General features: G+C 48.4%; 1 protein-coding gene across 1 annotated transcript; it reads left to right on the top strand.

The window, feature by feature from the left end:
* Positions 1-8: 8 nt before the first annotated feature.
* On the top strand, positions 9-7,502 carry LOC138911745 (putative mediator of RNA polymerase II transcription subunit 26). Its single transcript, XM_070211127.1, has 8 exons — positions 9-450; positions 916-1,229; positions 1,860-2,303; positions 3,575-4,025; positions 4,065-4,702; positions 6,269-6,499; positions 7,112-7,288; positions 7,359-7,502. The coding sequence occupies exons 1-8, from the start codon at positions 9-11 to the stop codon at positions 7,500-7,502; spliced, it is 2,841 nt and encodes a 946-aa protein (XP_070067228.1).
* Positions 7,503-10,800: the final 3,298 nt, after the last annotated feature.

Here is a 10,800-nt window from a genome sequence, read left to right as displayed (position 1 = left end):
AGGAAAAAATGCGCGAAAAGGCGGCGTCCAAGCCGGCGGCCATTGCTGCATCCAAAGCTACAAAAGCTATAGCCCCCCCCCATACCCCGGCACCTGTTGCTGAAAATGTCGCCATTGGCGCACCAATACAGCTGCAGCTGCAGCATCAGCAGCAGCAGCTTACAGCTCAACACCAGCAACGGCACCAGCTACCCAAGCAGCAGCAACAACACCAACACCAGCTGAAACGGAGAAAGCCGAAGCCGAAGCACAAGAGAGCGCCAATGCTCTCTACGGCTCAGTCGCTGTCGGCGCTTGCGTCGGCAGAAGCGCCAATCGAGCGTTTGAGTGTCGACAGCAGAGCGGCATCGAACACGAGCAAATTCAGCAGCAGCAGCAGCTATGAACGTAGTGAGAGCGATCATGGCAACATGTTTGTCTCGAGCTGCGAACAAAATGTTGAGAGCGACAGTATGGGGCTACAGCAACATGTTGTTAGAGCGCAAGTTCATAGCAACATGCTTGCTGATAGCCCAACCAATTCTGACTCAGAAATTATCTGTGTCACACATAGCCAGGAAATGGAGGAAATTAATAAAAATAATGCCGATGCTGCTCCATCGGCTAGTCAATTAATTCCTAATAATTATGCGGGAATGATGCCAGCTGAAATTATGCAAGTTTCAGAAAATGAACTGGAGGCGAGTGGGCAACAATCGCTGCCAATAAATGAGGATATGTTGGGTACTAGAATCTGTGGATCACCCAAAGCCAATACGGTCATTAAACGACCTATTAAGCGCAAATTCTCACCAACTATGCCAGCGAATAAGAGTGACAAGCGTGCACTACTATTAGCATACGCTGAGTATATTACGAACGCAGACAGTGTCAGGGATACTCCTTCGTATTCTGATTTCTTTAAATCAAATACAGCCAATAAAGTGTCGGACAATCTGTCAAGCGACAATAATATACCAGCAGCCAAAGCTAGAAAGAGCACGCAGACAAATAATGGCACGAGTGTTGGCATAACTAACAATGCTACATTCGTTGCTAACGACAACAACAACGAGGACAGTGAGGACATTGACATCATGGAAGTTGAAGACGAGGCAACAGATTGCAATCCAAATGTAATCTCTGGCCAGACAATGCAGCTGAATCTAGCTCAACGGGTCAAGGTGCCCACCATATACCTGCCCAATATTGATGATATTCAAAGAATTATCAAAGATATCTCAAATAATGTGGGTGCTAATAAGTTTGCTACTAAAAGTACGCAGACAGGTGGTGTGAGAGTGCAATGTGCGGACATTGAGGCATACAATGCAACAATTGCGTTGCTTGATGCCTCTAATGTTCACCGGCACACCCATCAAATGCGCAATGAGCGCGGATTTAGAATCATTATTCGCCATTTACACCACACAACTCCATGCGACTGGGTACGCATGGAATTGCGAAGATTGGGGCATGAGGTTAGGTATGTGGGCGTGATAAAACAACGCTTCACTGCCAAACCGATCAATACGTTCGAAATTGAGCTAGTAAAAAATGAGAACAACACTAAGATACTGGAATTGAAACAACTTGGCAGCCAGGAAATCAAAGTGGAGAGGCAGCGGAAGCGCACTGATCCTGTTCAGTGCCACCGTTGCCAGGCATACGGGCATAGTAAAAACTATTGCCGACGACCATTTGTATGCCTTAAATGCGGACAAGGACACCCGACCACGACATGCTCCAAGACAAGAGGCGAGCCTTCAAAGTGCGCCAATTGTCAGGGCCAGCATGTAGCCAATTATAAAGGCTGCAAAGCTTTTAAAGATGAGCGAGCTAGGCTATCAGCAAACCGGGCACGAGTCATGCCCATCCAGCACGAGCACAAGCAGCCATCAGTCAATAAGCGTCAACATGGAACGCAAAACGTGGTGTCCAATCAGGACCGACAACAACATCAGCAGCAGAAGAACCAGAAGATGCAAAGCAACATTGCCAACTCGACGATGACTTATAGTCAGGTGACCAGCGGGCGAGTCAATACAGGTCGGATGCATAATCCGGCCATGCAACACCTACTCAAGTTTCAGAAGAAGTTTCAGATGGAACAAGAGGAAAAGCGCCAGAAAAATCAAACAGGAGCAGCGAATGCTTCAAACACAACAGGCGCTAGTCATCATCAGCAGCAGCAGCAGCAAAAGCAACAGGAAAATAAGCAACGGCAACAAAAAGAAAGCCAAGAGCCGGTCAATAATGCAGCCATTGATGCTTTAAATAGCAACATGGCTGCAATTATGCAAATGACCACGAAATTGGACCAAGTAGTTGAACTACTTTTGAAAATAGTGGCCAAAAATAAAATTAATGCATATCCTGCAACCAAATTGCACGGAACAGCCACTAGGACGCTAGCTAGTTTAACGGCTAGTAGCTCCTCAGACGCCAATGATACTCGAAATGAGTAATACAAGAGACACTATGATAAACGGCCAGCGAGTGAGGGAGTACACAAAAAACTCTCGGAACAAACAAACAGTCACTAATTTAGAAACAGGCAGAGCCGCAACCTATCCCTTAAAACAAGGTAATCGGCTACCTGCGTTTAACTTTGCAAACATCGGCAATTATGCCAATGATCAACAACTGGCTATCGGCCAGCCCACTAATAAGGCGAATATTAAAAAACGCTATCTAGAATATACAGAATCTATCGACGAAATAAACAATCATATATATAATGATATGCAAGCAGCCTTGGAGTTTGAATTTGATTTCAACTCTGAGGATGCAATCGAATTTTTAAATGAATTATTTACTCATAATCAACATGATACTCCCCCACGCAGCCGTAGCCAAAAAGGCAAATCATATGTCAAACAATATAGAGGGCACACGCTGCTACGCGCACCTATAGCGCGTAGTAAAAATAAATATAGCGTGCCCAAAACTAATTGGCAGTCTACTCAGGTGTCCAACTTAGAATGGACACCAAAAGACAACAAAGTTCAACTACCAACTACTCAACAGACACTCATGCACAATGTGCAACAAAATCAACTGACTGATGACCTAGAAATTGACAATCTGCAGCCAGCTGACCCACTAGTCGAACATATCTTCAACGTCTTGGAGAAAAAACTTGTACGGGACGTAGATAATACGGACCCGCACGAAAAAACTTATGCTTGAGAACCTGTTGCAGGGTATGATGCAACTAGGTAATAATTACGAAGCCAAGCAACCACTAACTGGCAGCGAGCACTGTCGGACAGAACAATACAAACTGACAAATTCGGACTCGACCACGGACATAAACTCTAATTCAAATCTGAATACATTCCAGACTTCACTTACCCAATATTGGCCTATCCAGCGGCCTGAAGGGCATCCACAGCACCAGCAACTCCATTCGGCGAAACAGCAGCCGACGGCATCCACCACGCCCTTATTTGGGCACCAGCAGCAGCCGCAAAATCCGCAGCCTCTCCTATGGGAGCAGCAGAACCAGCAGCGATGGTCAATAGGAGCCTCCAGTGCCGCCTATGGTCACCAGCAGCAGCCGCAAAATCCGCAGCCTCTCCTATGGGAGCAGCAAGAACAGCAGCGATGGTCAATTGGAGCCTCCAGTGCCGCCTATGGTCACCAGCAGCAGCCGCAAAATCCTCAGTCCGTGCTATGGGGACAGCCGAGCATGCAGCAACAGCCGACGGCATCCACCACGCCCTCCTCTGGGCACCAGCAGCAGCCGCAAAATCTGCAGCCTCGTCTATGGGGGCAGCAAGCACAGCAGCGGTGGTCTATAGGAGCCTCCAATGCCTCCTATGGATACCAGCAGCAGCCGCAAAATCTGCAGCCCCTCCTATGGGAGCAGCAGAACCAGCAGCAAAGGTCAATACGAGCCTCCAGTGCCGCCTATGGACACCAGGAGCAGCCGCAAAATTCTCGGTCCGTCCTATGGGGACAGCTGAGCACGCAGCAACAGCCGACGGCATCCACCACGCCCTCATTTGGGCACCAACAGCAGCCGCAAAATCTGCAGCCTCGTCTATGGGGGCAGCAAGCACAGCAGCGATGGTCAATAGGAGCCTCCAGTGCCGCCTATGGTCACCAGCAGCAGCCGCAAAATCTGCAGCCCCTCCTATGGGAGCAGCAGAACCAGCAGCAAAGGTCAATACGAGCCTCCAGTGCCGCCTATGGACACCAGGAGCAGCCGCAAAATCCTCGGTCCGTCCTATGGGGACAGCTGAGCACGCAGCAACAGCCGACGGCATCCACCACGCCCTCATTTGGGCACCAGCAGCAGCCGCAAAATCTGCAGCCTCGTCTATGGGGGCAGCAAGCACAGCAGCGATGGTCAATAGGAGCCTACAATGCCTCCTATGGTCACCAGCAACGCCCGCCAAATCTGCAGCCGAACGTGCAACAGCAGCCGACGGCAGCCGCCACGCCCACCTTCGGGCTCAAGCACGAGGCTCAAAATGCACAATCTGTACCTGAGTACAGGCAGACACAACAGCATCAGTCGACGGCGTCTTCACTGGACTCCCTTGGCACTAAAAAGCAGCCCCTTATTGATCATCCAGTCCTTAAGGGGCAGCAGCTTCTCCAGCAATGGGACATTGTGGTCAAAACGGCCTCCCTTGGCCAGACGCAGCGACTCCAAATTGAGCAGAATGCCCAGCCGGGCATGCATCTGCACAACACGCACCGCACGACGGTGGTCACTACGGCAAATAAATGCCACCAAATCCAGCTGAAAATGGCACAAACTGCCAAATTGGAGAGGCGACGAAGATGCAGGCGTAGGATGACTACCCAGAGGACATCTATCCAGCCCAGCAGACGCCGTACCTGCAAGCAATGCAAAAATCTTAAAATATGCAAATTGCAAAAAATGCCATGCATCCACTTACCTGCACAAATGGACCAGCGAATGCGTCAGCGGCCTGCTCAGCACACACGGAAGCCGGCGAAACGTCATCCACTCGACGCCGAGTGGCCAGACACAGCGCCACCCGTACGTGCAAAAATGATGCAGCGCAGGCTGCAAATCACTCCGCCCTCGGGCAAAAACAGGCGCGATAACACGGCGATCCGCTATCCATGCATCCTGGGTGTGTGGATGGTGTTGCTCATTGCCAGTCATCCGCTCCAGCAGCTGAAGTTATGCCCTTCCAAAGCGATGCAACTTCCAACAGAGGTAGCGGCAGCCATCACGCAATGCAAATTGCAAATTTATGCGACAATAAGCCGGCCAGGTACCAGGTGGAGGCCAATTGTCCACCGCAAGGCCAGAGGCAGGCGGCCAGCGCATCGTAAGGCGGTGCGATACAAAATAAATTAATCAATTAGATTATTTAGCCATAAAATTGTTAAAATTTAAATTTTTGTCCACTCACATGTACTTAGCGTGCCCAATTGATACTTATGTTATTCTTGCCATTCACACGACAGCATTGCCAACTGATCGTGCATAAATTTCCCCCAGCGAACTGACCTACGACAATAATGTTAATCGAACAGAGTCTGTTATGTTATGTTATGTTCAAATGTAGGTCAGTCGAGATTAAATGTTAAATGTATCTCCCCCGTCATGTCGCTCTCCACCTTGCAAACTGGAGATCGTTGCATAGTTTTAAGTGCTCCCATAAATGTTCTAAAATTTCTGTTTGCAAAACTATATGTAGAAATGAGCAACAATAAAAATCTCTCTGTGGCGGTCGTGGCGAGCGGACGTGTTTGCGGACAGCGCCCGGTCGGCCAACCAGACGAACAAAAAAACCCCTCTAAACCAAGGCAAAAGTACCTAGGTGTCCATCTGGACCGAAAGCTCCACATGCAACACCATGTTACGCAGCTACGATGCCGTCTTAAAGCACTCTATAATAAACTAGAGTGGCTAATAGGAAACAAAAGCGTACTCTCTGTAGAATGCAAAATCACTATCTACAAGCAGATGATTGCGCCGATATGGAGATATGCTTTGCCGATCTGGGGTGCCATGATCTCTGACACACAGCTACGCCGAATAGAATCCACACAGAACTGGATTCTAAGGAAGATAGTGAAGGCCTCCTGGTGGACTAGAAACAAAGACATACGTGATACTTACGACATAGGCACAGTGGACGAAATATTCCATACTACAAGCAAAAGATTCGCCGACTCACTTGCTATTCATCCTAATGCCAACGCTCGTAAGCTAATCGCAAGTCCGTATGTTCCAATTCGTCTTGATCGGCAAAGGTATAGTCTGCAACTACAACAACATGTTCGCCCTCTACAGCAACTAGTGCAGCAATCGCAAGAACAACAACAGCTGCCAACTCTGCTTCGCATGGAGCTTGAAGAAGAAGAAGCAAACTCGCTCAGAATGCAACAGCAGCAGCAACAGCAGACCCCACAACAACAGCCAGCCAGATTCAGCGAAATGAGGATAAATTCGCTAAGAAGGCACTACAGAGAGGGACGAATTACGCTCGAAGAGCTAAAACTAGCAATTAGGGAACAGCCATTGGTGATTCAGCAATTAGTACTGCCTCGCGAGCTGGCTATTCAAATATACCAGCAGCAACAACAGCAGCAGCAACAGCAACAACAGCAGCAGCAACAGCAACAACAGCAGCAGCAACAGCAACAACACCAGCAGCAACAGCAGCAGCAACAGCAACAAGAGCAGCAGCAACAACAGCAGCAGCAACACCAGTACCAACAGCAGCATCAGCAACAGCAACAACAGCAAATACAGCAGCAGCAACAACAGCTCGAGGGACTCCAGCATCAGCCAAATCAGTCGCCTGACGTCGAAATAGTGCTAGATACACCACAGCAGCAACAAGAGCAACAACTAGAACGGCCACTTCCACAACCTCAGCAAGCCAATTTACAACAGCAACGGCTAACTGAGGACGAGCAGCAGCTTGAGCACCGACTTGAAAGACTCAGGCAGCAACTTGAGCGCGAGATGGACGAGGCTGCAAATAACGAGCCAACTCAACAACAGCGAACACCAGAGCAGCAGCAATCAAACCAACAGCAACACACAATAGCCTTAACTGAAAATAAAAATACAAATATTAATCCAAGCAACTCAGTCTGTGCCAATATAACAAATTTTTCTATTTCACAGAGCATAATAATAGCCCCATACAGCCTCATAAACATTGCCACAGATGCTCCTTGGCAACAAAATCAGCCCACAACCACACAACAGCTCCGCCAGCAGCACTCGAACCTTCACCAGCAGCACCTACAGCAACAACGGGAGGTAGTGGAGGCGCCCAGCAGCAACAACGCACAGTCAACAGTCAGGGGGGCTAAAAGAAGAAGAAGCAGTTCAACAAGCTGTATTGAACCCAAAAGACGCTCACCTGCAGCTCCTGACAACCAGCAACAGCGGCAACTCCACACTCTACTCGGCAAAAGGCACTCTGGGGGACCAGCTCAACACAACTGCTGGCCTCCAAAGCGCCAAAAGCTCGTGCAACAGCAGCAACAACGTCAAGCATGCCTTCGCATAACACGGCTGGGTACATGGCAGCTGCAAATGCCCCACAGGCTGGGAATATGGCTTCTACTCTCCTGCTTTGGCATGCAAACACACCATAAGGTGCCCCAGAAGCTTGTGTGGGCACCTCCAGCAGACTACGGTCAATCCTCGACGAACGGCAGACACCTCCAAATTGCCAGAAGGCGCCCGTGGCACTCCTGGCAGCGGCTCCAACGTCGATGGTCCAATTGCGGGCGGCAAACACACAGGAAGGCCAGGCCGTATAACATATTAATCCATGAGACCTGAAATAGATAAATAATAAGTAAATTTGCACCAACTAGAACTACAAATTCCAACAAATCCTTAAATTCGCCCCTCTGGCAAACTATGTTTACAATTTAACTCAATTAATATGTTAACTCAGCTGTTCATAACGCAATCGAAAGCAGCCCTGATAACATTAACAGAGGTATGTTAATAACAGAACCAATTGAGTAATTGCTCAACTGTTCTGAACGCAATCGCCAACAACCCTGATAACGTTAACAGAGGCACTGTTAATAACAGAAATAGTACCGCCAACTGCTAAAAATTCAAATAAGCCTGCCAAGCATAGTATTAAGTAATGTTAAATGTAAAAAAATAATTGTTAAATGTTTATTTATCGTAATTCGTCACAATTTTCTTTTATGTTGTGATATGCATGTAAAATTTTGTTAAAATATGTCATACATGCCAGTAATTTGTCAGCTAGTCCGTTTCACAATTAGACCTATTTCGTTCCAATTCTGTCTCATATATTGCATTGTGAACTAGAATTAAGCAATGAAAAAGACAATAAAATGCGACTACTAGCTTAATCGCTAGAAGTTCGCCGTAGCGCACGCATGCGCAGCAATTTAAAAAAAAAAAACTCAAACAAACTATGCAACAGCTCAGCAGCTCCTTGTGGGCTCCATCTAGCATCCTGAACTGCAACCGGCCTGTTTGCGGGCCACCCAATACGTTGCTGCGGCCGTCAAGTCAGCTGACATGCAATTCCTGGACAAGTTGTGGAGTGTGAGAGACGTCACTAGATGCTTCCAAACCATGACGCTGAAGTGCTGTCCTGCAAATAAAGACGATACGCCTACGACGGTCAACGGGGCCAAATACTCAATTCGGTGCGAGCGACTGCCTAGGCATCGTCCATCCAAACAAAATATAAATAGCACAACAACTTCTTGGGGGTCCTATCCAGCACCCTAAAACGCCACCGGCCTGTTTCCAAGAAGATGATATGCTCCACGACGACCTGCTGGTTAAATACTCAATTTGGAGTGAGCGACGGCTTCGGCATCGCCCACTCAAACAAAGTATGCAACAGCTCGGCAGCTCCTTGTGGGCTCCATCTAGCATCCTGAACTGCAACCGGCCTGTTTGCGGGCCACCCAATACGCTGCTGCGGCCGCCAAGTCAGCTGACATGCAATTCCTGGACAAGTTGTGGAGGGTGAGAGACGCCACTTGATGTTTCCAAACCACGACGATGATGCGCTGTCCTACAAGCAAAGGTACATAAATAAACATTGTTTAAAATACATACTTACCAAGAAGATGATATGCTCCACGACGGCCTGCTGGCTAAAATCTCAATTTGGAGTGAGCGACGGCCTCGGCATCGCCCACTCAAACAAACTATGCAACAGCTCAGCAGCTCCTTGTGCGCTTCATCTAGCATCCTGAACTGCAACCGGCCTGTTTGCGGGCCACCCAATACGTTGCTGCGGCCGTCAAGTCAGCTGACATGCAATTCCTGGACAAGTTGTGGAGTGTGAGAGACGTCACTAGATGCTTCCAAACCATGACGCTGAAGTGCTGTCCTGCAAATAAAGACGATGCGCCTACGACGGTCAACGGGGCCAAATACTCAATTCGGTGCGAGCGACTGCCTAGGCATCGTCCATCCAAACAAAATATAAATAGCACAACAGCTTCTTGGGGGTCCTATCCAGCACCCTGAAACGCCACCGGCCTGTTTTCCAGGCCATCCATTACTACTGAGCCGGTTTAATGCGCTGCTGTGACCGCCAAGTCCACTGACATGCAACTATCAGACAAGATGATCTGCTCCACGACGACCCACTTAGCCAAACCACTATTCGGCAAGAGCGACGGTATAGCTCAGCAGCCCCATGTGGGCTCCCCTTACTTCCTGAATTGCCCGAGTGGCCACCCATCATAAGCGTACCTGCAAGCTGAGTGAGAAGCACGACGCGCGATAGCCGCCACAGAGATTGATGCCACTGCTTCAAGAAGACGCAGGTTCCCACGGCGATTTACTAGGCCAAACTCAGGAAACGCTGCCATTGATGCCGCTCCTAAAGATGAGTAATATAGGACGATAACTATCGTTGCAAATTAAAATACCAAAAATGCGTTTAGCCGATAAGTTAGTATATAAGAAAATACCGACACGCTGTAACAGGGCTGCAAAATGTTTTGCCCACATATTATAAAAACTTCTGTTGCCGTTTAAATTTAAAATAAGTTGCTATGTTAAAGTAATGAGTTAAATTAAAAATAAAGACACCGTCAGTATCTTTCTGGCGGGCAAGTGGTTACAAAAAAAAAAAAAAAAACAATTCCTGGACAAGTTGTGGAGGGTGAGAGACGCCACTAGATGTTTCCAAACCACGACGATGATGCGCTGTCCTGCAAGCAAAGGTACATAAATAAACATTGTTTAAAATACATACTTACCAAGAAGATGATATGCTCCACGACAGCCTGCTGGCTAAAATCTCAATTTGGAGTGAGCGACGGCTTCGGCATCGCCCACTCAAACAAACTATGCAACAGCTCGCAGCTCCTTGTGGGCTCCATCTAGCATCCTGAACTGCAACCGGCCTGTTTGCGGGCCACCCAATACGTTGCTGCGGCCGTCAAGTCAGCTGACATGCAATTCCTGGACAAGTTGTGGAGGGTGAGAGACGCCACTAGATGTTTCCAAACCATGACGCTGAAGTGCTGTCCTGCAAATAAAGACGATGCGCCTACGACGGTCAACGGGGCCAAATACTCAATTCGGTGCGAGCGACTGCCTAGGCATCGTCCATCCAAACAATATATAAATAGCACAACAGCTTCTTGGGGGTCCTATCCAGCACCCTGAAACGCCACCGGCCTGTTTTCCAGGCCATCCATTACTACTGAGCCGGTTTAATGCGCTGCTTGACCGCCAAGCCAACTGACATGCAATTCCTAGGCAAGCTTCGTGGCGAGTGAGAGACGCCAACAGATGTTTCCAAACCACTACACTAAGTGCTGTCCCCGACAAGTTGTGGA

This window comes from Drosophila virilis, unplaced genomic scaffold (genome assembly GCF_030788295.1).
Source record: "Drosophila virilis strain 15010-1051.87 unplaced genomic scaffold, Dvir_AGI_RSII-ME tig00002555, whole genome shotgun sequence".
NCBI lineage: Eukaryota > Metazoa > Arthropoda > Insecta > Diptera > Drosophilidae > Drosophila > Drosophila virilis.
This window is presented reverse-complemented; position numbering and strand designations above follow the sequence as displayed.

Bases quoted from the DNA above. Each gene is read 5' to 3' on its own strand.
- LOC138911745 (XM_070211127.1), top strand. From the start codon at position 9: ATGCGCGAAAAGGCGGCGTCCAAGCCGGCGGCCATTGCTGCATCCAAA. The intron at 451-915 runs GTATGGGGCTAC...AATCAAATACAG, and splicing joins ACAAAATGTTGAGAGCGACA to CCAATAAAGTGTCGGACAAT. The intron at 2,304-3,574 runs GTAGTTGAACTA...CTATGGGAGCAG, and splicing joins TGACCACGAAATTGGACCAA to CAAGAACAGCAGCGATGGTC.